This window comes from Pseudopodoces humilis, chromosome 22 (assembly GCF_049639895.1).
Source record: "Pseudopodoces humilis isolate 2021_Gansu_Grassland_sample_001 chromosome 22, ASM4963989v1, whole genome shotgun sequence".
NCBI classification, from domain to species: domain Eukaryota; kingdom Metazoa; phylum Chordata; class Aves; order Passeriformes; family Paridae; genus Pseudopodoces; species Pseudopodoces humilis.
This window is the reverse complement of record NC_142221.1, coordinates 8791675-8818722: the sequence shown is the minus strand read 5'-3', so window position 1 is coordinate 8818722 and position 27048 is coordinate 8791675. Positions and strand designations below refer to the sequence as shown.

The window sequence follows — 27048 nt, the reverse complement described above, 5'->3', positions numbered from 1 at the left end:
TTGTGGGATTGATTCTGTGATTGTGGGATTGATTGTGGGATTGATTCTGTGATTGTGGGATTGATTCTGTGATTGTGGGATTGATTGTGTGATTGTGGGATTGATTCTGTGATTGTGGGATTGATTGTGGGATTGGTTGTGGGATTGATTCTGTGATTGTGGGATTGATTGTGGGATTGGTTGTGGGATTGATTCTGTGATTGTGGCATTGATTCCTTGACTGATTCTGTGATTCTGTGGCTGCAGCCATGAGCTGTGTGGAGTCAGAGGGAACATCCCTAAAACAGGAAACTCAGGAACTGTGGCAGAGCCAAGGCAGCCCTGGCTGCTTTGTTCTGCAAAGTGGGACAAGAACACCCCAAAGAGGGACAAGAACACCCCAAACAGGGATGAGAACACCCCAAAGAGGGACAAGAACACCCCAAAGAGGGACAAGAACACCCCAAAGTGGGATGAGAACACCCCAAAGAGGGACAAGAACACCCCAAACAGGGATGAGAATGCCCCAAAATTGTATGAGAACACCCCAAAGAGGGATGAGAACACCCAGTGCTGCTGCTCCACCCGGGAGCTCCTGTGAAAATTTCCCCACCTTCTCTGTGGCTCCAGTCCCAGCATTTCTCTTTTCCTGGGAGTCTTTCTTGGGCTGGAGTTGTAGGAGAAAGGGAGGGGTGAACTGAGGGAAATACTGGGGCTGAAGGCAGAGGTGCCAAAAGGTGCCATGGATGACTCTGGTGCCCATGGATGGCACAGCAGTGCCCCAGCCCTTTGGCTTTGCTGGAATTCTCTCCTCAGGACGAGGAGCAGGGACAGGGAGGGGCTGTGCCTGTCACACCAGTGTTTCCATGGGATTTATCCCGTTCCCAGAGCCGTGGCAGTGAGGCTCAGACATCTCCTCACTGCAGCCAGCACGGCCCCTTCCAGAAACACCAGGCTCTGGAAAACTGGGTCAGGGGAGAGCAGGGAGAGCTCCAAATCCTCGGGGCTTGGCATTTGGAAATGAGATTAAGCTGTAATCAGGTTTGACAGCACAGCTGAGGGAGGGACTTTTCACCTCCGAGCTGCTTGGTGTTTCTGAGGAGCAGGGCATGAATTCCCTCCCTCACCTTTCATTCAGAGAGGAGTTCTCCCTTGTCCTTGGAATCCATTTTTGGTTCTTTGAAACCCTTTTTGAATTGATCAGTTGGTCAATTTTACAGTGGATCATGGCAAGGAAAAGCTTGGTTTTTTTAAGTGGGAAGTGTCTCATGTTACGTTTCCATTTCCAGCAAGTCTGTGTGGAACCAGAAGTGGTTTAATGAAAGTTTTATGATTAAAGTAACAACAGGATCTGGCCTATTTTCCAGGAAATTACACCATGCCTGTGTTCACTGTTATCCACTTAATTGATAAATTGAGGAGTCTGTTGAGACAATAAAAAAAAGGAAAAACAACTCCAAGAAAAACTTCAGAGGAGCCTGAAAAGCAGAGCAAGAACTGCCTGGAGGGTGCTGCCCTTCCCTGGCCCTCAAGTGCCGGGCAGGAGATGATTCCTGGCTCCAGGCACTGCCTCAGCTCACACAGCCTGAGCCAGAGCCTGGAGCTGGGGAGAAATCTGGGAGAAATCTGGGAGAAATTTGGGGGAAATTTGGGAGAAATTTGGGAGAAATCTGGGAGAAATTTGGGAGAAATTTAGGAGAAATTTGGGAGAAATTTAGGAGAAATTGGGGAACCCCCCAGCTCTGCAGAGAGGACTGAGGGACCTTTTTTGTGGCAGATAAACCCAAAACTGCCAGACTGTGCTTGGAAATGGATCAGGCCAGGCTGATCTGATGAATTAATTCCATTTCCAGGGGTTGCCTGTGTTCCACGAGCCACATCCAGCAGGTGTGGGAGGGAGTTTTGTTGCCATTTATTCCCAGATAGGAGCCTTGGAAGTGTTTCCAACCTGTTGGAAGCACCCCAGAAGGAAAAACCCAAGCACCCAGCACAGCCCAGGAGTGCCTGGCTCTTTGAGGGAGGGGTGATGATCCCAGATTTTCCTGTTCTGTATCGAGGTGTTCTCACCCTCTCCTCGCTGTCCTGCTGGGATGGGGGAAGCAGCAGGTGATGGGCATCACATCCCAAACCTCCCTCTGTCCCTGAGGAATCATCTTCCAAGGGAAAAAAGCAGGAGAAATGCTGGTTCCTGGAGAAACCCCGGGGCTCTGTGCCCTGCAGGGCTTGGCAGGCAGGGAGGATGGAGCTCTGTGTATATAAAAATCTAAATATAATGGCTTAAAATAACCAATTTCCTGCAGCTCCACTGGGTGTCCCTTTAAACAAGAAGGAAAAATGAGGGTGAGAACTTCATTTCTGGGCTGGAGGGGTGGAAAACCAAAGGCTGTGGTGCCTGGAGGTCCCAAACTGCCCCTCTGCTCCTGTCCCCTCTCCAGACACAAACGTGTCACCCAGCACCCAGGGCTGGGAACGGTGGCAGAGCTTCCATAAAGCACCAAGAGGGGGAGAGGGGCGGTGGGAAGGATTTGCTGTCTGTGCTGTGTGAAGAGATTTTCCCTCAGCTGCTCCCACAGACACCCTCCTGAACGTCTTCCTGGCCATCGCCGTGGACAACCTGGCCAACGCCCAGGAGCTGACCAAGGTAGGTGGGAGATCCCAGGGGTGTCCCTGGTCCCTCTGGGGAGCAGTTTCCACTGCAGTTCTCCCCTGTGAGGGTTGAACCCTTCAGGTTTCTTTATTTCAGGTTGCAGGGAATATTTTGTGTTCGGTTTCTGCCAGGGTGGGCGTCGCTCACCTCGCATTTTCTGATTCTTGCAGCAGGGGAGAAGCAATGAACAGGTTTATTTTTTTGGCTGATTGGAAGCTCAGGCAGGAGCAAATTCAGGAGTTGTGCAGCTGCTTTTGCACCTCTTTGCACTGCAGGGATGTTTATTCCCCTTCAGCTTGCAGGGAATATTTTGTATTTCCTTTGCTCTCACACTTTGTGGCCCTTTACCTCACCGAGGTTGCTGATGGATTAAAGAATTAAAATTTTCCAATCAGCTCCAGGCAAAACAATTTGCAGAGGCTGTTGTGAGCACTCGGGGAGATGTTGGAATATTCCTGCCTCTCCCCAGGTGAAAGAGAAATGGGGGGCAGAAAGCCAGGTCCTGGCAGGGGATGGGAACGACACTGCTGTGACTTTACTGGATCAGAGAGCTGCACCAGGACACAGATTTCTGTTGGAAAATCCCTCTTGGAGAATGTTTGGAGCGTTCCCCAGGGAGAACAACTCAGGCCCAGGGTTGGATTGTGAGTGCTGCCCTCGGTATTTGGGTTATTACACAGTTCTGATTGGGTTATTACACATTTTTTGGTGTGCTCAGGTGGATTTATGAGGAGGATTAGGGGTTTTTTTGTACATTTTTAGCTTTTCTCACCCATTCCTGTGCTGCTGCCACGGGCAGTGACCTGCTGGGGACAGAGGCAGCAGCATCCCCGTTGGGCTGGTTGTGTTTTATAACTTTATAACTTTAATTTATTTACCCTGCCCAGTGCTGAGGCAGCAGCAGGCGAGGGTGGGTTTTGTTTTTAGGGAAAAATCTATATAGTTATTCAATAGTAAATTATAATATAATATAATATAATATAATATAATATAATATAATATAATGTAATATAATATAATGTAATATAATATAATATAATATAATATAATATAATATAATGTAATGTAATATAATATATGAAATACAATATTTAATAAATATATATAATATATTGTATGATATATAATAATAACAATAATAATAGCAATAATAGCAATAATAACAATAACAATAACAATAACAATAATAACAATAATGATGATAATAATGATGATGATGATGATGATAATAATAATAATAATAGTAGTGGTGGTGAACAATAAATGTTCCAATACAGCTCAGAGCTCTATTTAATGGCTCTCTGTTGTTTTGGAACTTTTCCCTTTTTTTAATTCTATTTTATTTTTATTTTTAAATGGGAATTTTTCCCCTTTCAGCAGCTCAGCTGTTCCTGTGCTCACAGAAATTTCCAGCCTGGAGGCAAAAACCCTCCCAGATTTATGGGCATCCCTTGATTATGCTAAGAGGGGGGATGAGACCCAACAATTCTTGGATAAAAGGAAGCTCATCCTCCTTCTTTCTTAATCCTTTAAGTGCTTTCTAGTGAATATTTCAGCAGCTGACAAGGAGGGTTAGAAACCTGACTTTGGGGATGTTTATAAAGTCTAATTAAATATTGATGGCTTCAGCAGCATTGCCAAATCATAAAACTTCTCTAGAGACTCTCTTGGGGATTTTTATTTTTTTTTTAGTTTAATTTTATTTATGATCCTTCCCCCAAATCACTGCGGCTTTGAAAAGAAAGAGGAAAAAGCCCAAATTCGATTAGACACATACCTGGAGAATGAGGGATTTCCTGCTGAGTAAATATGATCATTCAAGCCCCAAAAATGCCCCAGAGATACGAGGAAGTTACTCAGGAGTCACTTGGTCCCAGGAGACTTTCCTGACATTTATTCTGTGAAATTAATTGAGATCAGTGCTGGAATTTAATGTGGGAGAGCCAGGAGCAATTGAAATTGTCTCTGTTTAGGGAAGACAGAAAACTTTCCTGCCTCAGGAATGGAACATTTCAACTTTCCCCACTTCTGGATGTTAATTTGGGTTTCTTGATGTGGCATTTTGACCATTTCTGGGCTTTGTGGCCTGTAAGAGAAGTTCTCAGGGCTGGGACTAAATTTAACTGCAGCTTGATCATCTTGTGGCTGTTACAGAACTCACCAGTGCTTAGGAATGATTAATTTCTTGGGGAAAATAAATAATCATCACCTTTGCTTTCAATCTATAAAAAAAATTCTGCTCCAGGTCCCTCTGCTGCTCTTCCTGTTCTGGCCTTGCTCAAACCCAATTTTTAGTGATTCCTGAGAAATCTCCTGAATCCCTTTGGGTTCTTTCACCTTTAGGATTTTTTCAATGTATCCACAGATTTTTTTTCCCCTGTTCATTTACTCAGAGTGGAATCTACAATTGCCCCCAAAATTTGCTTTTCAATTCTCTCTGCTGATCACCCAGAACGTCTCTGGTGACATCAAACAGCTCCTGCTTCATCCTCATTAAACTGGAGTGTAAATCCTCCACAAAGGAGGCTTTATTTTCCTAAATATCTTCAAGCAGGAAGTGTTTTCTCATCCCTGCAAAAGCAGGATAAAAACACATTTGAGGGATGTGGGAATTTTATATAAATTTGTATAAAATTCTTGAGGAATGGCCATGAATTCTGGACTGAAGGGAGTGGCCAAACCAAGAGCTGAACATCCATAAATCCCCTTCCCTCTGCTCCCCTGTGGAAAAGGCTTTAACTGGCTGAATGTATTGAAGAAAATTCAGTGTTAATGATGCACATCAAGATGGGTGGTGCCAAAAATGGTGAGAAATCGATTTAAATTAAGATTTAGAGCTCTAGAAAAGAGAAAAGGACATAAACCAGGGATGTCCTTATGGGCAAGAGCTTCATCTGCACCTGCCCCTGCTGAAATGGGGCTGTTCAGAGCTCCAGTGTGAGCTGGATTTTTAAATATCAGGTACAAAAATTAATTAATTTTGGGAGTCATCTGCAATATCTGCATGGAAGGAGCTACAGGGAGATTATAAAGGCAGCATCTGCTGAGGACTGAGCTGGTTCTGAGCGAGGAGCAGCTGCGTTTTGCTGCTCCTCCAGGATGTCAAATCCAGGAGAATCACAGAGGGACCCGGGAGAATGGAGCAGAAACCACAGATTTAAAAGAGGTTTTAAATCCTGCACCTGGTGCTTTAGGGGCAGAGAAAGGAAAATCAGCAGCCTTTTGGTTTTAAGGCTGCTGGAGATCCCTCAAAGGAAGAAATAACTTGAATTTACCTGGAGGATGAAAGGCAAACCTGAAATATTTTTTTTTTTATTGGGGTCTTATTCCTTTGAAAACTTATGTCCTGAGGATAACATTTCTGCTGGATTGGGATGGGAACAGTTGATTTTCTTCACAGGAGCTGCTTGTGGAAAACAAAGATTTGTGGGGAAAACAAGGATTTGTGTAGCAAACAAGGATTTATGTGGAAACCACTCTGGGATTGTTATTGCTGAGTCCCAGGGGGCAAAGCTGGGGGGCACAAGGATTTGGGGACACACATCTGGGATATCCCAACCTGAGTGACAGCATCTGTCTGCCCCAGTCCTGCTCTCCTGCAAACCTGGGATGGGAAATGTGCAATTGATTCCTTTCTCTGCTCATCCCCATGGCTTTTTCTTTCCCAATGAATGTGAATTTATCCCGATCCATGGGTGCTTTGCTGCTTTCCCACCCCAGCAGGGTCCTGGGGCTGAGCTGTGGGCCAGGATTAAACTGAACACCCTTGATTTGCAACGAGCTCCCAAAGCTTTGATAAATTTACTGGAATTTGGCAGCTGAGAAATATTGACTTTGCATAATTGCTCAGCAGGTCTTTTATTCAGGCCTGGTTATAGAATTGCAAATATTTGCAAAGGGGTGAAAAAAAAACACCAACAACAATACAACCAAAAACTTACATGGTAACGATTTTTTAAATCAATTTTCCATCTTTTTATTTTTTTTTTTTCCTTCTGAAGGAGAAAAGGAAAACAGTTTCCAAATGAGCCCAGCTGAAGCAAACAGCACCAAAGGCAGAGCGAGGAGCTGTTTATGCAGATGGAATTCAGAGTGGATAAATCTCTCTAATTTCCTAGGCCAAAGCTGGAGATCTGTCTGCTCTCGTTATTTTAATCACGACTCCCTCCAGCATCGCCCTGGGGGAGCAGGGGCAGACCTGTGGCACTCCACAAAGCTTGACAGGAGAGCCAAGAAGGTTTGTGAGGGTGAAAATCCCTCTCGACCAAACCTGGCCTTTCCCACCTCAGCTTGGGCCAAACCTGGGGCTCCTTGCAGGGAAATCCACCCTAAATTAAAATTCCCGCATCCAGTGGCAGCCCCAGGCTCTGGGGAGCTCTGCTTGCTGTTATTCCATGATTTATTCCCTGATTTCTCTTGCTTTTGTGCTGCAGGACGAGGAGGAGATGGAGGAAGCCACCAACCAGAAGCTGGCCCTGCAGAAGGCCAAGGAGGTGGCCGAAGTCAGCCCCATGTCCGCGGCCAACATCTCCATAGCTGCGTAAGCACCTTGGATTCCTTGGGAGAAAATTCCCTTTATTCCAGTGTGTCTGTCCAGCTGGAGCATCCCAAGCACCCTTTGATTCTTTGGGAGAAAATTCCCTTTTTTCTGGTGTGTCTGGCTGGAGCATCCCTGGGAACCCTCCTGCACCAGCTCTGGCCAAATCTTTCAGTGCCAGGCGCTTAATTAGGAGTTTAATGAAGGATTTCCTCCAGTTTGGTTCTCTTTGTAATGCCTTGTCTTTGAGTAATTTAAATTTAAAAATTGAAAAATGAAATGAAATTTTAATTAATTTAATTTATTTTATTTTATTTTATTTTATTTTATTTTATTTTATTTTATTTTATTTTATTTTATTTTATTTTTTTAATTAAAAATTAAAACTGTCCCAGGATAGATTTCACCAGGTGAAGTGTTAACATCCCACTTCGGGTTTTTAATGAGGGGAGGGGTGTGTGCACAGAAATAACTATTTTTAAATGAGAGGGGTTTTTTTTATTAATTATTTTAATTTAATTATTAATTTTAATTAATCAGTTATTTATTAATAACTAGTTTTTCAATTTTTGAGAATTCAAGTGCAAAGGTGTCCCCTTAAGTAGCTGAAAAATATGCTGGAATTCTCTTTCCTGGCTGTTTGAAGGAGCTGGATGGAACAAAATGAACATTTTGGAGGTAGGAACATCCCTTTGGAATTTTCAGATGGATGAGGACAAGCACAGGCTCTGTGGTACCAAAACCCTTGGAAAGTTTTGCCTTGGGCCCAACTTCTCCTCCAACTTCAAAAACGAGCTGTAGGTGGAAATAATTGTCCAGGTTCCTGTGTTTGAGACATACCTGGAAATATCCAGGTTTGGATGGGCTTGGAGCGAGCTGGGATGGTGGAGGGTGTCCCTGCAGAGGTTGGGATGGGATTTCAGCTCCTTCCAACCCAAACCATTCCATGATTCTCTTCCGGGACACCTCACAAGGATTTACTGAAAAGGTTCCTTGAATTCTTCTGGAATTTCGGCATCAGCACCAAAAAGTTTGGTCCTGAATTTTACTGGGAGCTGCTGATATTTTCCAGACCCATTTTACAGGGGAGACCTCCAAGGGCTGGAGAAGCTCAAGCATAAAATAAAGAAATTTCCTGCTCAATTTTATTGGAAAAAAACCTGAACTGCAGCCGGATTCCTTTGGTGGAAATCTCTTTTTACTGGGACTTTAATCCACTTTAGCAAAGACAAAAGGCCAAGTGGAGCCAGTTTGTTACATGTGAAGGAAAAGAATATTATTAATTTGTCTATTTTATTCTTCTTACCATTTTATTTTGTCATTACTGCTGTAATCAGCTCCTATTTATGCTCTGGCTGTTTGATAGTTTTAAATACCATTTTTTCCTTACAATTATTTTCTGGCCAGCCTTGAAAAGAAGTCAAATGAGGATAATTGCTCCAGCTCTTTGATGAATTTCTTGGTTCTGGTATTTTAAAATGCAAGTTGATGATGGTGCTTATTTGCTTCTGTTTTAATCAAAGTGTTTTGCATGGGAAGATTTCTTAGAAATCAGCAGGAAAAAAGCCCAACTCACTTCCTTGCTTGCAATTGCCTAAAATCACCTTTTCCCGTGATTTTTCACCAGGTTTTCAAAGCCACAAGGAGAGTTTTGTGACAACAATTCAAAGTGAGGGCAAAAATGTGGATTTTTGCTTATTTTGCCTCCAACTGAGTCTGCCCTGCTCCGATTGTGTGAAAATTCCCGTGAGCGCAATGGGAAGGATTGTTTTGCACAGCCTCCCACGGCCACTCACAAAGCTCAAGGGGCTTTGATTTGGGGAAAAAAAGCAGCATTTAGGTCCAGAGGTTGATGCCCAAAGGGATGATGCCCTGGAGGAGCAGGCAAGGGAGGAGTTGGATGTTTTGGGAGATGGGAAGAGGGGGATGGATGGTTTGGTGGCTGCTGCTGATCCCTGACATGAATCCATGTCAAAGAAATTTGTTTTATACATAAATCCCGGAATATTCCAAGTTAGGAGAGACCCACAAGGATCAAATCCAGCTGCCAGGTGAGCAACCCACAGAGGGATGGAATGTTCATCCTCAGGGAGCTGCAGAGGGGCTTGGAAGCCCCTAAATCCTGGACAGGGAGGTGGTTTGCAGCCCCTAAATCCTGAATAAGGAGATGATTTCCAGCCCCCACCCCTTGGATCTCTCTCTCCAGTGCAGCAGGGCTGAGTAGGGATCTTTTGGAACCCAAATCCACCCCAACACTTCATTTCTCCTGCTCTTAATCCCCACGGTGCTCTGAGGGTGGAGAAGATGCCGTGACCATGGCAAGTCCTGGTAGATCAGATCCAGAGCTGGACGTGCCAGAAGTGCTGGGTGTTCTTAGAAATGGAATTTTTGGCAAATGGAAATATCACCAGAAACCTGTAGCCTGTAAAACTCAGGGTACAAAGAACTGACAGTCCAACCCCTGTAGGATTCAGCCTGGGAAAACTGGGCTTGAGCTCAAAGTTGGCTCTACCCAATCAATTTAGATTTGTAGTTTCCCCTCAGGATTACTTTTTATAGTTTTATAGTCTAATGTTATTTTGTCACCAGGTGAAAATGGATTTCTCTGACAGCAGGCATGAATGGATGCTCTGAAATCATTGATATTTCCCCTGCCTGAGCCAGTCCAAACAGGGTGGTGGCAGAGAGCACCACGACTTGGATTTTCTTAATCACGATGTTCCTGCTCCCAGTGTTTGGCCACCTCCCACAGAGGTGACAAAGCTGTCCCTGGGCTGAGCCTGGTGAAAAAGTCACGTTGGTTGTGCTGCCTCAGGGCTGAGGTGCTGATTTCTTCCCTCCCCTTGTCAGTTCTGCTCTCCCTAAACCTCCTTCCAGCTCTTCCCAGTGTTGGATCCTCCACCTCTGGAATTTTCCCTGTGCCAGTACAGGGTGAGCTGTGCCTGAAGAGGAATTTTTTTCACTCTTTAGATTATGAGGTTTGGGGTTTTTTTTTAAATTCCACGAGGTAATGGATTCCAGTTGCAGCCAGACCCAAGGGAATCATTCAATCACCAGTTCTCCTGCCCCAGCCACCCCTCCTAACTGAACTCCATAAAATTTACACATCCAGCACCTTGGAATTGTCCCCTTGTCCCCCCTCCTCTGCTCTGAGCCCCATTTATTGTTTTTCCATTTCCTAAGCGCAAGGAACCGGGTGTTATCCAGTGTTCCAGCCTGCTCAGGGAGGCACCTTCACCTTCCCACCTGGAACTGGATGCTGGTGGAGCCGGGGATTGGGTTGTGACTGAGGGACCCCAGGGATCTCAGGCTCATCATTGCCGTGCTGGGGAGGGATTGATTATCTTGCACAACATCCTGCACTTGGTTTGGAGCTCCCAGAAATTCCCTCCTGCATCAGAGGGATTCAGCTGAACGGATTTGTCTGACCACAGCTCCTTTTTCACCTGGTGAACTCTATCCTGAAAGGGATTTTTGTTTGGTGGCTGCTCAGGATGAAAAGTGTTGGTTTGGAGCTCCTGCTTCATCCAGCTCCCATCATTTCTCTGAGCAGATTTGTCTGACCACGGTTCCTTTTTCACCTGGTGAACTCTACCCTGAAGGATTTATTTAGGATGAAAAGCAAGGGTGGTGCGTTGGTTCTGTCTCTGTTTGCAATGCTGACAGGAGATGTCTTTGATTCGAGCCCATTGTTTCATTCTTCTTTTATTTTTTCTGTGATTTTTTTTGTTTGTTTGTTTGTTTGTTTTCCTTGCTTTGTTGTTTCTGGAGGTGAGTTCTGGGTTTGTTCAGCCCCTCTGTGTCGTTTGCCCTGCTCAGCCTCTGCACCTCAAGGGCTTCACAGAGCCAGGGGTTTTTAGGGCAAACCATTGGTGCAGCTCCCTTGGCAGCCAGACCAGGGAGGAGAGGGACCAAGGGGACAATTCCAAGGCACTGGATGTCCAAAGCACTTTTTGCTGCCACTGCCAGTGGAAGGAAGAACCCTCGGGCTCATCCCTGTGGGTCACACAAAGACCCCAAAGCAAACACGGGGCTTTTTCCTGGTTTTGCCTGGCCTGATGCCTGAATTCCCATTTTTGGGTTCCTCCTTTGCCTTTCCTATCCCATCCAGAGCTGCACCAATGGCCTGTACAAAAGGGGCTGCCACCACTGGGCACAGCCTGGGGCTCACCTGGCACCCACAGCATTCCCTCTCCTCACCTTTCTTGGGAAAAACCTTACAACAGCGATTTTTCAGCACCCCCAAATTTGTAGGAGCCTGGCAGGTAGCCACACTCTGAGGAACTTTTTGCACTCTGTGATTTACGAGGTCTGGGGGTTTTTTAATTCCGTGAGGTAATGGATTACAGATTGTAGCCAGATCCAAGGAAATCATTTAATCATGGGTGTGAGTTTTGGGTGGGAGGAGAGTTTGGGTGCTGGATGAAACGTTGTGGGCAGCGGCAGAGACAGCTCCTGGACATGGGCACCAGACCTAAACACAGCTTGTCACATTGCCCACTGCTGTTCCAGAGTTATTTGGGCTTCCCAGGACAACTTTCCAGCCTTCAAAGAGCTCCTTCTGTCTCCAGGACTGGTTTCTGCTGGTCCCATGTGGGGCTGTTCACAGAAGGGGAGCTGTAATCGCAGTCCCACAGGGGGACAGCGCCTGTCAGGGGGAGCAAGGCAGAGAAGCCACCAAAGGTGGCACCTCAGTCACTTCACCCTGACTCCTCTGGCCCTTTTGTACAGGTCTGGGGGAACTGCTCTGTTTCTCCAGGTTTTCCATCTCGGAGGTTCCATGTTTTCCTTCTGTCTCAGGAGTAGCGTGGCTGATTCCCACGTCTCTGTTGGGAGAACCAACAGGACCCAGCAAGAAGCAGCCTGAACACCCAGCCCGTGCCCTGTGCTGTGCTGGGGGGTGTAGATTAGAAGAGGTGTTCTTTTTCTCTTGCTGGTTGTGATTTCTCCCCTCTCCCCCTCCCCTGGAGTGTGTCAGTGTGTGAGGTTCTGATTCCTCCCGTGGCTTTTCCTTTCTGTCCTCACCGTCGGTGTTGCTCAGCCGCACCCAAAGGCACTCTCTGGGCTCTGTCCCTCCTTCCTGGTAAGTAGCATCCAGTGAAAATCAACTCCTGCTGTCATTTTGCCCTGGAAAAGGAGGCTGTGCTGGCTCTGTGGTTTCACACACGGCTCTTCCAGGCAAATTGACGCTTTCAAAAAGGCGGATCCAGCCACGGGAGCAGAGCGGTGACCCCGGAGCACTGCAGGACTTGTGTCACGTTCCCTGCTCGGGTGACAAGGGCAGAGCGTGGCCTCCATCCTGCCACACGAGGCAGGGAGGCACAGGGAGGTTCATCCCAGCCTCCCACTGAGGGATGTTCATCTGCTTCCAACAATTAAACCCCAAATCTCGCACTGCACGGGTTTGGTGCTGACTCCAGGTAAATCAGGGCAGCGCCGTGCGGTCTCCTCCATCCCAAGTTCTCCCAAAGGAATTTCTTGGTTACGCCTGAGGAATTTCTGCAGTTCTTGGTTATGCCTGAGGAATTTCTGCAGTCAGGGGCTTGTTCTCTGCAGGATTTTGCTGCCAAAGAGTAAAAAGGTCCCCAGCTTGAGCAACCTGGAAATAATCATTTCCTTGGCCAGCGTGCAGGACATGTCACCCCCACTCTGCCTCTGCTCCTATTTCACTTGACACCAGCCAAACACCAAAATCCTGAGCTTTAGGTAAAATACTTCACCTGGCTGCCCAGCAGATTATTTGCTTCAAGCAAAACTTTTATGATGCCTCCCATCATTTTTCTTATATTCACTCCTGGTTTCTTAACCTCTGGATTTTTTGTTATATGCATTATCTGAGCCAATGTTCCTGTTTAGAACAATCCATTAATTTTAATAAATGTACATTTAAAACTTACCTCTGTAATACCCAAAGAACATTAGATTTTACACTGGGCCTCCTGATTGGCTAGAATTGATTGTTAACAGATTTAAATGCTTGTGAAAGCAGGAGGAAAAATGCTGCAGCTGAAAAGGCAAATCAGGAGGTGAAGGGATTTTATTTTCAGTCTTGGGGAGGGTTTTGGGAATGCTGTAAAAATGATAACAATGATCATTTAGTGCTAGGAAAAAATTAATGCCTCGAGCCAGGATGGATGAGAATATTTAGAATCCTGGTTTTCCGTGGATCTCCTGCCTTTCCTGTGTGATTCAGCCGTTTCCACGTTTAGAACCCCCACAGAAATGGTGTGGAGGAGATGGAGGAGAATGGCCAAAATCCCTTGAGCTGCAGGAAGCTCCTTTCACCCCAGGGCCCTGCCCTGCTGCAGCAGAGCTGGTTTTAGTCCCAGTGCCCATTTCTGGGCAGTCTGAGCCCATCCCAATCCCTGTCCCAGGAGAGAGGCAGGTGCCTCCAAAGAGCCGCTCTGAGGCAGACACCGAAGAGAAGTCGCCTGGCACCAGCTGCTGCAGCTCAGGTGGATTTTGGAGCCCGAGCTCCTCTGCCCAGCCCTTGCCCTGGTGCCAAGAGCAGGAATTAGCATCCTGCTCCAGTTGGAAAGGAGGATTTGCAGCACAATCCCCACGTGGCTCCAGCCAGAGCTCCCCCGAGGTGGCTCCTGCAGGACTTTGGCGGTGTGAGTACCACCGGAGCCCCGAGATCACCGTGTGCCTTTTGGTCTCCTTTTCCTTTTGGCTCCCTTTTGGTTCCGTTTTGAACTCTTTGGTTGTGTCCCCGTTCTCCAGAGGGTGATGTGTCCATGGCTTCCACAATCCTGGAGCTTGCCCGGTCTCCTCCCCGTCTGCATCCGACAGGACACGGCCTGTACGAGTCTCCTCCCGATGTCTCTTATGGTTTCTCTGCTAGTTTGGTTTGGTTTTTTTTTTGGTTTGTTTCTTTGTTTTTTTTGTTTGTTTTTTCGGCTTTTTCTTTTCTCACTTTTTGTTTTCTTTGTTTGTTTTGTTTTTTTGCATGTGCAGTTTTGTAAAGCAAACTCGAGGTACTGTATCTCGCAGCTCGTCAGTCTCCAGCGTAAATTCACCGTGAGTTGCTCTCTGTTACGATATTCACTAAGTGGATTTCTCATTTAGACCTCTAGAAACCTTCCCCTTCTCCTGGTGCCTTCACTCTCCCCGTGGTTTTTGTTTTTCTCCCCCAAAAATCGTTCCCATCATTTGTGGAAAGCCTCCAGACCAACATCCAGGGAAAGGACTGGAAGGCGTCATTGTCATTTGATGCTTGTGATTTGTGAGCAACTCTTGTGTTTCATACATCGACTGTGACTTTCCCCCCTCTTCCTTCCTCCATTTTTCTCCCTTCATTCCTTCCCATCATTTCTCCTGAACTATTGTCCTCTCTTCTCCTGTCCCTCCTCGTTTGATGGTTTGTCTTGTTCTCACTTGTATTTCTTTTTGTTCTCTGTGTTTATTCTGTGCTGGGCTGTTGGCTTTGATGTTCCACCAGTGTTTGCACTCTGGGTTCAGTGGGAGAACCAGGAGAGCTCTCTTGGAGGGAAAACTGGAGGAGGACTTCAAAAGAATTCTGGAAACGGGGTCCAAGTGAGACTAAATTGGAAAACTCTTGAAAAGCTGGTTATGTCGTTGCTCTCTGACCTTCTCGAGCTGGAGCATAAAGCCACAGATTTTGTCCAAATGAGGCACTTGGCAACTCCTCTGGAGCTGGAGTTGAGCAAACACAGTGGAAAACTCTCTCTCACCCATGTGCTTCCTCCCAATCCAATCCTGCTGGCTGTGCTGTGAGTCAGGGTGTGCTTTGACACCGAGCAGGTTGGTAAAAACATCATGACTGCTGCTGACTAACCCCAAAAACTCCTCACCAGCTCCCGTCCCGCCCCCGCCGGCATCCTTTGCGTTATCCTTGAACTGTGTGACCTTGTCTTTCTTCTTTAATGCTTTTGGAGACTCAAGTAAGTGCAATTCCAGCCTGGGGGGTTGTCCTGGCCCCACGGCAGGGACCCAGGTACTGTGAAGCCGAGGAGGTTTTCCAGCAGCTTTTCCTCCCTGGTATTTCCCAGGGTGTTTTGGGGCTCCTCGGGCACTGCTGGATCTTGGACAAGTTTTATTTAAAATAATTCAATGCTTTGTATGAGTTTAACTTCTGTGATGGGACTGAGCTGTTGTGGTGGCTCACGGTTCATATGTACCTAGGTGATGACACACAGCCAAGGGAATAATTGTGCTGGAGTTTTCTGATAGTTCTAAGAGTTGTGGGGCGTTGAATTTTTCAGATGAATCCTCAAATTGCAATGGGTGCTGAAATCCAAACCAGGAACTTGAGGTTTTCTTTGTATTGCTCTTTATTTTTATTAGGATCCATGGCTGCCAGTCATGGATGTGACAAATTCCATGTTCTTAAGTCAAATTCTAAAGTGAAGCTGCAATATCAAAAAAATCCAGTTTATAAATAGACAAAATTTATACGTCAACTTATTAAATTTCATATAATGATATAGAAAAATAACGTGCTTTATTATCTATAAATTGGAATTTCTAAAACCAAAATCAAATTCAAGAATAATTTTGGAGAGGTTCAAGAATAATTTTGGAGAATAATTACCTCAAACCAGGATAATTCTTCTCCTCAGAGATAACAACACTTGAAAAAGTGTTTTCTGCACCTTGGTTCTCGTGTCTGTGAAGCTCCAGCTCCATGGGAATGCTCGGAGCCTCTCCCAAGGGAGCTCAGGAATGATTCAGGTGATGAAACACTCCAGGTTCACTGGGAAAACACATTTATTTAAACACCAGAGCTGAGTTCAGCAGCTCACAGAGAGATAAAACACTGGGCTTTGTGCACACCAAGCCCAAAGTGAAACATCCCATTGTGTTTTCCAAGTGGAAAATGGAAATGTGCAGTTTATGAACCCTGAGCTCGTGAACAGAAAATAGGATTTGAGTGGAAAGGTTTTGTTGCATTTTAACAACAAATTCCCTTTTATCTGAAGCACAGAATTTCACAGCCACCCTGTAATGTGTGGTTATTTTTAACATTGAATTATTATCTTTCCATAGGCTGCTTTCATTCATTATTTACTGCAGCAAAATTTTAAGGATTTCCATGAAGTGCAGCAGCGATTTCAAAGGTTATGGGAACAAAATCTTGAATCATTAAGGAGCACCCTAAGATTAGAATCTGACTAAAAATACACTTATCTTTCTTAAACAAACCACACAGTGGTTGCAGTTTTTATTTAAACCAATATTAGTCATTGATTCATTAATATGAATTTTATTTGATTCTTCAGGAATTGTGGGGTTTTCTTTCCAGCCACAGGCAGGAGTTTGTTGGTGTCTTAATCCGAGGAAAACCAGTGCAGCTGGTACTGCCTGGAGGATCTGGGAATGGAGCAGAGCCTCCAAATATTCCTGAAAATGGGATGGGGAATAAAGCAGTGAATTCCCAGCAGTGTTTGGAGGATGTCAGCAAGTCAGGAGTGATTTCCAGGACAATTTCCTTAACGGCTTCAGGAGGGTTTTAAGCAGCCAGCAGTGAGCAGGGCTCAGATGAGGAGTTGGCATTATGGTTTTTTGTGGGGTTTTTTTTTGGTGGTGTAAATATTTCTTATCACAAATCCTCTTTTTGATCAGTTTAAATAAAACTGATACTGCTCATGCTGTAGCTGGGCTGTGCCTGCCCTGATTTGTGCAGAATTCCCTGCCCCAAATGAGGGGGGAAGCAGAGGAATTCATTTTTGCCCCGTTGATGTTTTTCCATCTCTAAACCCCTGCTCTGCATCTCCTCCCGGGCAGGCAGCTGGGCTGAAGCTTTGTTTTAAGGGGTGCCATAATTCAGCTCCCAGGCTGTCCCCGTGCCCAGAGAGTGCCAGGGGAGGAGGAGCTGCCACAAATCCCCCAGCTCAGCGTCTGTGGGGACTCAGAGAGAGCCGGGGTTGGGTAAATCCAGCTGGACAAGCAGCTGCCACTTCCTGCTGCTGCTCTGGCTCTGGAATTCCCAGTGCTGTCCCCACGGAGCCCATCCTGCTCGGGTGCTTCTCCCCCATTCCCTCAGCAGCCCCTGTGCCCTGGCTCTGGCTCCTGACTGGTGGTTTGGGATGACAGGACTTGGGATGACAGGATTTGGGATGACAGGATTTGGGATGACAGGATTTGGGATGACAGGATTTGGGATGACAGGATTTGGGATGACAGGATTTGGGATGCTCCTCACTGCTCTGGAGAGACAATTTGTTGTGCTGTATCAGGAACTTCAGAGGCACAACACAGACTCTCTTCTAGGTTGCACAAGAGAGCAAGTTTTATTATATTCCAGATCTTTTATAGACAGGTCTGAGAGATAAAACTCCTATTGTCATTAAACAAACACATCACCAGCATTGGACAGTTGGGAACAACAGCCCCTGACTGTTTCTTGCAAGAAAACAACAAGGACCCGAACAACACCTGCAGAGGTTGTTTTCCCTCTCCAGGGACTGTTTGGATTCCTCCTTATGATTCCTCATGCCAGTGTGTGTCACACCCTTGTGTGACTTGGTTTCACACAGGCTCAAGCTAATGCCTGAAGCCTAAAAATCTCTTTATTTGACCATTGTCAGTTCCCTCAATTCACAGTAAGAACTGAGTTCACAGGCGCCGCGTTTTCCTGACTGGGTTTTTAAATATCCTGATCTGCCTTTTTTAAAAAAAATTCTGGAGTGTTTTCCCTGTGGAAAGAGGAATGGCTGTGCAGTCATTGCCTCCAGCTCCTGCTCTGGAGCTGCTGGTGCCCAGAGCCAGCGGGAGGCTTTGTGCCGGAGGTTTTGGCGCTCGCCTCCGTGACTTGTGTCAGCGTTAGGGATGCAGCTCATTTCCAGGTGCTGGGAAATTGCAGGTTGGGATGTTTAACACAGGGATCTGAGCAGAACGGGCTGGGTTGATGAGTGCTCTGCCTGCATCCTGCAGGTTCTCAGGGGTGCAGTTCCCTGGCAGCACCTCTCGCTTAGCCCTGAGTGATGGGCAGTGGGAACAGCTCAGAGATCGTTTCAAAGCTGATTGATGTTCTTGGTGGAACTGGAACACGAGTGCAAAACCCCTCCTGCAGTGACACAGCTCGTGCCAGAGCTGGGCTGAGGATCAGCCCTGAATCCCAGCCTTCCTCCTCACCACATCCAGCCTGATTGAGGGATTTTCTCTCCTCCTTGGCTGGCACGGGCTCAGCACAGGCAGCGAGGGACAGGCTGTGGGAGCTGCCTGATGATTTCCTCCTGTTTTGCCTTGGGGAGTCACTGCCATTTTTAGGAGGAAAAGAAAAAGTCTTCCCTTCACGACCTTCAAACCCTGGTTGGGTTTGTGGTCACTTTGAATGTGGTGGTGAGAACCCAAGTGCTGAGAAATCAAAGCCTTGAGGCCATGGCAGAGGAGAGGTGACAGAGATGAGCAGGTGTCTCCAGGTGTTCCCATCTCATCTTCAGCCTGGGATACTGAGAAGGGTCTGGAGGGGCCCATGAGGAGCAGCTGAGGGCACTGGGATTGTTCAGCTGGAGCAGACTGAGGGCAGAGCTCCCCGGGGGCTGCAGCTCCTCCCGAGGGGCAGCTCCGCTCTCTGCTCTGGGACAGGGACAGCAGGCAGGGAACGGCTGGAGCTGGGCCAGGCCAGGCTCAGGCTGCACATCAGGGCAAGGTTCTTCCCCCAGAGGCTGCTGGCACTGCCCAGGCTCCCCAGGGAATGGGCACGGCCCCGAGGCTGCCAGAGCTCCAGGGATGCCCAGGCTGGGATGTTGGGGGGTCTGGGCAGGGCTGGGTGATCCTGGGGGTCCCTCCCAGCTCAGGATCTTTTATGGATCTGTGTGTGTGACTCTCCCACTCTCTGGGCTCTTTTCCTGGTGCACAGGACAGTTTTCCTTTCTTGTGCTTTTCCATTTTCCTGTGATGTGTGAGCTGGCTGGTCCATGCTCACCTGGAAGGATGCTGTGGATTTAGAGCAGTTTTAGAACTGTTCCATGAGCCAGCAGAGCAGCACAGCTGGAGAACAACCCCTGGGGCTGGCTGGAAGGGGAAGGGGCTGGTGGCAGGCTCAGATCCTCAGGGACACGTTTCATTTTCCCTGCTCCTCCTGCTGATCTAACTTCTCTTGCTCACCGCTAATTTCCTCATCCAGCTATTTCCAGGTGGGGAAAAAAGTGCTGCTAATTTTGGGAAGCTTTGTGGGCTGTTCCGAAGCTCTGGCTGGGGTGTGTGATTTTTGTGTGCTGATGTTTTAATCCTTCAGACTATTCCCGAGGCTTCCACATTTCCGAAACGCAGAATAACTCCTTTCCAGAGGGCTGATCTCATAATGTGTGGGCAAACTAACACGGATGATCCTGCTGGCTTTCCCTGCTCATGTTCTCTCTCCATCCCTGTTACTCCTTTGGTTCGACCCTCTAATTCCCCACCTCAGCTGAGAATTCCCTCTTTATTTTTCGGTCGGTATTTAGGGAATTGCCGCCAAGCCGGGTGCTGACTTCTCGCCTTTCTCCCGCCCTTAGCAAGCAGCAGAATTCCTCCAAATCCAAGTCGGTTTGGGAGCAGAGGACGAGCCAGATCCGGATGCACAACTTCCGAGCCAGCTGCGAGGCCCTGTACAACGAGCTGGACCCCGAGGAGCGGGTGCGCTACGCCACCACCCTGCACATCCGACCGGACATGAAAACACACCTGGACCGGCCGCTGGTCGTGGAGCCCCGCAGCGAAGGCAGGAACAACATCACCAAGCTGAGCCCCGTGGATGTCCAGGAGGTGGTGGAGCACCCCAAATCCACCTCTGCTGATGGGGCAGAAGCGCCACGGAAGCACCACCGGCATCGGGAGAAGGAGAAGCTGGGAGAGCAGGAGAAGGGAGACGTGACCAAGGATGAGAGCGGTGAAACCGGGCCGGCCAACAAGGAGGAGCGGCACAGGCAGCACCGCAGCCGCAGCAAGGAGGTGGAAGGGGGCAGCAAGGAAGGGAAAAGCGACCGTAGCAGGGGGCAGGAAGGGGGGAAGAGGCACCACCGGCGGGGCTCGGTGGAGGAAGGGGCCGAGAAGGAGCATCGCAGGCACCGCAGCCACCGGCACTCCTCAGACCGGCCGGGCAAGGAGGGCAACGGCACCGCCAACGGCGGCCGGGGCGAGCGGCGCTCCCGGCACCGCGGAGGGTCCCGCTCCGGGAACAGGGATGGAGAACCCTCGGCCAAGGGGGAGAACGGAGAGGAGCCCCACCGGCGGCACCGGCTCAGGAACAGGGCGCTGTCCACCTACGAGTCCGTGGAGAAGGACAGCGGGGAGAAGGAAGGGGAGGCTGGCGAGAAGGAGCACCGGAATCACCAGCCCAAGTGAGTGAGTGCTGCCAGACCCTGCCCGGGTCGGTTCAGGGGTCACAAAACCCCAGATGTGTTCCAGAAAATCCCTTGTGGCAGTCCCTGCTGTCCCTGTCCCCACACCAGCTCCCACCACAACCCACAGATCTCTTTTGCCTCGGCCAGCAGTGACAGAGGCTCCCAAAGACCATTCTGGTTTGTAAAAGAGCTGAGGTTTAAGGCAGGAAATATCCTTGCTGTGAACACCAACAGACCCTGTAGGACACCAAGTGGAGCAGAGAATTTCCCAGCTTCTGAAGAAAGCTCCTGAGGGACATTTTTTAAATTTCAGCCAGCCTTGCTTACAGCCCTTTGATTTTCATTTTTAATGGGGAGCCTTCAGCTGCACCACCAGTTGTTCCAGCACGTGGCCTCTTCCATTAAGAGCAACGATAGCCCCCATTTGCTTTAATTCTTATGTAAGTCAAGTGAGAAAAACAGCCCTGGTGAAGCATTTGGAGTAGTTAATAAAGAAGGATAGATTGCCTTTTCAGCTTTATTAGTCTGATGGAAAAGAAATTGCACTGGGATTCTTTAGAATAGAGTTCATGTCACCGTGGAGAGCCGTGAGTGGCACTGAGATAATAATTTTCCTGTCTAAATTATCTTCCTTTCAGCTGAATTTTCAAACACTCTGCCTGCTGTTCAGCGTGCTCATGTGCACGGGCTCCCTTTCCTCCTCACTGGAGCAGAGCTGCTGCTGCAGAGGAGAGCAGGAGCCATTTAGCTGCTGACAGCCACGTTCCAGAACGGTTCCAAGCTGGAAAAGAGAATCACCAGGTTTAAATGAGGCATGGGAGAGCCTTAGGGGGCAGCGTGTCAGGATTTTACATCTGCTCTGGGGGGTGGCTCATGGAATCATTAAAGTGACCCCAGGATGTCCAGTGCCACAGCCCCCTCCTAATGCTGGGATTGGGGTTTGGCTCGGGAGGTCTCAGAGGAAAAGATCCCAAATTTTGCCATCAGAGCTCGTCCTGCAAAGGATTTCTGTGGAGGAAACAAAGCCAGCACGAGGTGCAGCCTCAGGGATGTGCTCTCTGAACCTTTCCCAGGCTGTATTGAACAAATCCTGTTTTTTCCTAGGGAGAACCAGTGTGAGCTGGAGGCCAGTGGCAGTGGCAGCGGCCCTGGCAGTGTCCCTGTGCACACCCTGCCCAGCACTTACCTGCAGAAGGTGCCTGAGCAGCCCGAGGATGCCGACAACCAGAAGAACGTGACGAGGATGATTCAGCCCCCCCTGGACAAAACCACCACTGTGAACATCCCTGTCACCATCACTGCCCCTCCAGGGGAAACCACTGTCATTCCAAGTGAGTGCCCTTGTCCTCTGCTTTTCCACTGCCAGGAAATGGAGATGTCCAAGGAGTGGTGGGGGCTCTCCATCCTCGGGAGAGGCAGGCAGGGAACTTGGTGAGAGAGGATCTGTAATTGCCACACGGACTGCAGGAACTCAGCGAGGGTTCCTGGCTGCCTGGTGGCTCTGGAAAACACCCGACATTCCCTGGAGATTCCCCCAGGCCACTCCCTTTGTGGAAGGGAAAGGTGGAGGAGCAGGGAAAGCAACATCCACGTGTGATCCTGCTGCTTTGGGATCCTGTGACATTCCAGAGCTTTTTACAATCCTCTGCATCACAGCTGGAGCAGATCCGCCCTCCCTGTCCTTCCCCAGAGCTCTCTGCCCTGGCTCTGTCAGCACAGATGGTCCCAAGGTCCTTGTGCCCAGGCTCCCCCAGCCTGCTCCCACCACCCTGGGGCTGATCCCTGGTGGGAACAGCCTGGGGAGCTGAGGAGAATCCCAGTGTGAAATCCAAGAGGTCCACATTAAACTTCAGGCTGTCAGGACTCTGCTTTCCGAGAGGCACAGCCAAGATCTGGCAGGGACTCTGTGCTTTTTGTCAGCCACAAGATTTATCTTTCCTTTCTTTTTTTTTTCTTTCTTTCTTTCTCCCTTCTTCCCCCTTTTCAATGGTAATTTTCCTATATTGCAATGCTGAGTTCCTGTCAATCACAATTTATCAGCCTCTCCCTTTCCTGGCCATTTCCTCTGGATCTGACTGGAGATGCAATAAGGACTTTATTGAACATGTCACTCAAACACAATGAAATGTCATTTTCTTGCAAAATAAAATAAAAAGTAATAACAGCCCTGCACTGAACGCATTCCAAAGGGGGGGATTGTTGGACTTTAGGCCCAGAGAATTAATGGAAGAGCCTTTCTACTTTATTTATGTCCAAGAAAAGAATTTGCAGCATAAAATGTTACCCAGTTCATAGACAGGAGATTATCTTCAGTAAATTATCCCGTAAATACCCTGCAAGTGAAGTCAGGATGAGAATGGGAGAATTTCCAACCTTTGGGAGGGAGGTTGGGAAAAATCTCAGAGGAGATCCCAAAACCTGCTGCAGGATGGAGCTGCACACCTTTTCACACAGAGCTCTGGCCAAACCGAGGTGCACGATGCAGGCACAGCTCAGGGGGGTCCAAGAAATCCTTTCCGGGTCTCTTTTCCTATTTCTGGGAAGTTCAGCCCCCAGATCATTAAACCTCATCCATAAATCTGCTCTTTATGTGTTCCAGAGCCAGTTGTGCTCCTGCTCCACGAGGCTGGTCAGACTTTTCATTTTCTTTCAAGCTGACCCCTCTCCCTAAGAATTCCTGCTCTTTGGGATGGGTTTTCCAGCCCTTTGGCAGCTCTGGGATCAATCAGCTCATGGTTTCATTTCCTGGCTCATCAGTGGAGGGGCAGAGCTGCCTGACTCCGGAGCGATAATGATGCAATGATTGTTCATCCCGTTTAATCAGCGCTCCCAAAGGCTGTTTGCTCTCCCAGCTGCACTCTTTGCATTTCCAGCTGTTCCAGGCTCCATTTTTAACCCTCTCCTTTGTGCTCTCCCTGAATTCCCATTCCCAGTGAACAACGTGGAGTTTGAAAGCAAAACAGAGGAGAAGAAAGACGTCGATGACCTGACGAAAAATGGGCCTAAACCAATCCTGCCTTACAGCTCCATGTTCATCCTCAGCCCCACAAATCCGTAAGTTCCTCAAACACCAACCACGGGTTCCAGGTGCTGCAAAGCAATAACAGGAGTGGGATTTTCACCTCTGAAAACACACTGGGACATGAAATAAAAGCTTATTTTTGTGGGTCAGACACTGTTATTCTGTTGGTTTTCCTGGGAGGATAAATTATCAGAACAGGGAAAAGAAAATGCTTTATTTTTTTTAGGGCAGACCCTGCTGATGTAGATCCCAAAAAACAGGAGCACAGCTACTGCTGGGAAAAGATTTTATCAGGAATAGCAGGTTGAGGGCTGTTTGGATACCAGAAAATTCCTGCAGGTTCCTCAGCTGGAATTCCTGTTCTTTCCATAAAGTGGCTTTGTGTCACTGCAGACTTTGAACTTCTGGGGAAACCTGGATATTTTTTATTTGCCAAGGCTGGGAGTGCAGCCTGTGGGATCTGCTGGGATTTGGGACATTTCTTCCTGCCTCCTGGGGAGCTCTGGACTCAAAGCCTGGAAATTCTGAATCTGTTCTTCTGGAGGGCTGCAGGAGCAGCAGGGAGAGGGGATGGAATTGCTGTGACATGAAGGGCTGTGAGTTATTTTAAACATTTTAAGGGAGGATGATTGGAACTTCTGGAGGTCCCCTTGGAGCAGAGGTTTCTCTCTGGATCAGGTAAACTTGTACATCTGGGCATTTCTCTCTGCCCAGACACCAAAGGGGAACTCGAGCCCTTCTTTGGCAGCTGGATTGAAGAGGAGGATGAGTTCTCCTCCTGCTGCTGAGGACTGTGACATCTGTGCAGTCATGGAACAAAACAGGCTCCGAGTTCTCAGCCCTGACATCCAAAAGCCCCTCTGGTGGAAGCACCCCCACACCCTGAACAGCATCCCAGAATCTCCTGAGCTGGGCTGGACCCACCAGGATCACTGACAGACACCCCAACAATCCCACCCTGGGCATCCCAGCTGGCTCCTGGAGCTCTGGCAGCATTGGGACCATGACCTGGGGGAGCCAAATTTGGATTATGGAGTTTGGCCTCTGTCTGGAGGGATAAGGAAATGGTTTTTTTTCTAATATTTGGTCTTTTTGCTGTGAAATGACCACCAAAAATGAGCTGGGAAAGATCTGCTGAGGCAGCATGGCTGGGTGAGGAGTGAGAGGTGCTGAGCCCAGGGGCTCTGAGCTGAGAAGCAGCAAAATTTCCTTGTTTCCTTCTTCTTTTCTTTCCCCTCTCATCCCAGTTGGGACCTCCTGAGCCTCAGAGTCCAAGATCTGGGGGTTCTTTCAGTTGCTTTGTTGTTTCAGCTTCCTCCAGCTTACACTTGTCCCCAGAAAAAACCTGTGCTGAAAGACCACTGGGAAAAACAAAATTCACTGGGGATAAAAACGTGTTACAAGCAAGCCAAGGGGCAACAACAAGCCAAAGCCCAGAGTCCCAAGAATGTCAGCAGCTTGTTTTTCCTCCTGTGGGCAAGGTGCAGAGCCAGCTGCATCCCCCCAGGTGTTCTGGCTGCCTCCAGGGAGCTCCTTCTGTGCTCAGCAGCTTTTCCCCACTCCAGTGCTGCCATCTCCCTTCCCAGCCCTGCTGAGGATCCGTGACCCAGGTGCTGCCAGAGGGGAAAACAGTTCAGGGAAGCAGAAATAAATTCCACTTTTTTCCCCCCAAGTGCCACCACCCTCTTAGAGCACGCAGGGCTGTGAAGTGATTTCTCAAGCCCCACTGGCGGTTCACAAACGCTCCCACATCTCACTGCTGGTTATGAATGATGAGGAGCTAAAAATAGGGGCTTGTTATTGCTTTGATGAATTGAGTTTGATGCAGGAATTATGGCTACAAACGCTTTTGGAAATGCTGCCTGTCACTTCTGTGGCTTCTCGGAGCGCGGAGATGATCGTCTCCTCCTGGCAGATGGAAAACCACAGTTAAGGGCTCCACAAAAGCACTTTTCTCCAGGTTATTGTCTATCAGATTTGCTTCTCTGGTATTCTTTTCCACTCTGAATCCATTAGCCAGCCAAAGAAAAGGAGTATGTAAGTAGATGTGAAAAATAGACTTTAATTCTCACTGTTCAGATATTTGCTTAGAGGGAATGGGATAGAGGAGCTGAAATACATTCTCAGATAACAAAGTTGTTGGCGAGTTAAATCTATAATTTGATTATTCTCAGGCTAAGTCCTTTATTCAGCTGACAAATATGGTGCAAATGCAGAGCTCTGTGTGCAGTTAAGGATTTGGGAATTGTGGTCAGAAGGAATTATTAGCTTCAATTTGTGAAGAGTTTTGGATTGCTTGGAAATGGGAGCATTTACCACTTTCCTGGGACATAATTTGTGAATAAAAAGATTAGGTGGAAGTAATCAAATCTATTCCTGTGAAGTATTTGTGCTGTGAAGTGTGAGTTGGAGTAAAGTGCAGGCAGAGAGAGATTGGTGGGAGGAACACTCAGAGCCACAAAGGCAGATTCAGCTGAGAGTCTCAACATTTTAAAGGGATTAGTTGACATTAAAAGGATTTCAAACCTTGTTTTGAACTCACAGGGCGTTAACCTGGCAGTTCAGAGGGAGAAGGACGGGGGAGTGCCATAAACATAATTTGTAGAATTGAGTGTGGATGCTTGAAAGCTCTCAGTGCCCTTCTGACAGATGGGTAGAGAGATAAATAGCTAGAGGAATAAATAGATAGGGAGATAAATAGATAAAGAGATAAATGGATGTTGTTGCTTTGCAGAGGGCGTAGAGAGCAGTGCAGAGACATTGAACTCCCTTATTTAACTCTCACCACAGATCTGCTGCAAACTGCAATTTAAAGCCTGTTTTTAATATTTTCTTCCCATTCTTTTAGCAGGAATGCCAAAGGTGCTGCTCCTGCTGGGTTTGTGGCAGCTTCCCCCCCCTCACAGCCCCTCCCTGTGCTCCTGTCCCTGCAGGATCCGGCGCCTGTTCCACTACATCGTCAACCTGCGCTACTTTGAGATGGTGATCCTGATCGTCATCGCCCTCAGCAGCATCGCCCTGGCTGCAGAGGACCCTGTCCAGGCTGAGTCTCCCAGGAATGATGTGAGTGACACCCAAAATTCCCAGAATTCGGGTGTTTTTCTCCTCCTTTCGCCGACCCATGGCGCGTTCCCATCTCCCCGTGCTGGCAAAGCAGAATTAGAGCTGTCCTTGGTAACACACCCCAATTATCTTTGTTTTGCTATCAAAATGCTCAAATTCCTGCCCCTTTCTGCTGCTTCAGCCACACCTGAGTTTGAGAGCTTGGAAATCAGGGGTTGTGTGGCTTTGGTGGAGGAGCTGCAGAGCTCACACCCCACTGTGCAGTGGGACAGGCTGCTGGATAAACCCCTTAGGAAAGGATGTTCCAACATTTCACTTTGAAATGCCCCTTTTGCCTTGCTGAACCTGCCAAAAACACAGGGGCACTGGAGCCAGCCTTGGGTGCAGCCTGGCAAAGACTGGGGAAGTGCTGCTTTAAATCATAAATTTTAAGATGATTCAGGTTTGTGCCTAAATGAAACCCTCCCAGCAGATGATTTTTGTCCATCCCAGCTGGATTGGATGTTTAACC

The 27048-nt window shown here is 47.9% G+C and overlaps 1 protein-coding gene across 10 annotated transcripts in view; it reads left to right on the top strand.

The window, feature by feature from the left end:
• The window catches only part of CACNA1B (calcium voltage-gated channel subunit alpha1 B), a 233113-nt gene that overhangs the window by 145439 nt on the left and 60626 nt on the right, over nucleotides 1-27048 (top strand). For 6 of the 10 annotated variants that reach the window (XM_088065810.1, XM_088065808.1, XM_088065806.1 and 3 more), the window contains 7 exons: nucleotides 2553-2620; nucleotides 7060-7166; nucleotides 14121-14183; nucleotides 19625-20449; nucleotides 21557-21783; nucleotides 23386-23506; nucleotides 26408-26537. In XM_088065810.1, the coding sequence (XP_087921936.1) occupies nucleotides 2553-2620; nucleotides 7060-7166; nucleotides 14121-14183; nucleotides 19625-20449; nucleotides 21557-21783; nucleotides 23386-23506; nucleotides 26408-26537 (1541 nt within the window). The remainder of the gene's footprint in view (nucleotides 1-2552; nucleotides 2621-7059; nucleotides 7167-14120; nucleotides 14184-19624; nucleotides 20450-21556; nucleotides 21784-23385; nucleotides 23507-26407; nucleotides 26538-27048) is intronic. The other 4 variants (XM_088065811.1, XM_088065815.1, XM_088065809.1 and 1 more) reach the window with 1 other exon arrangement.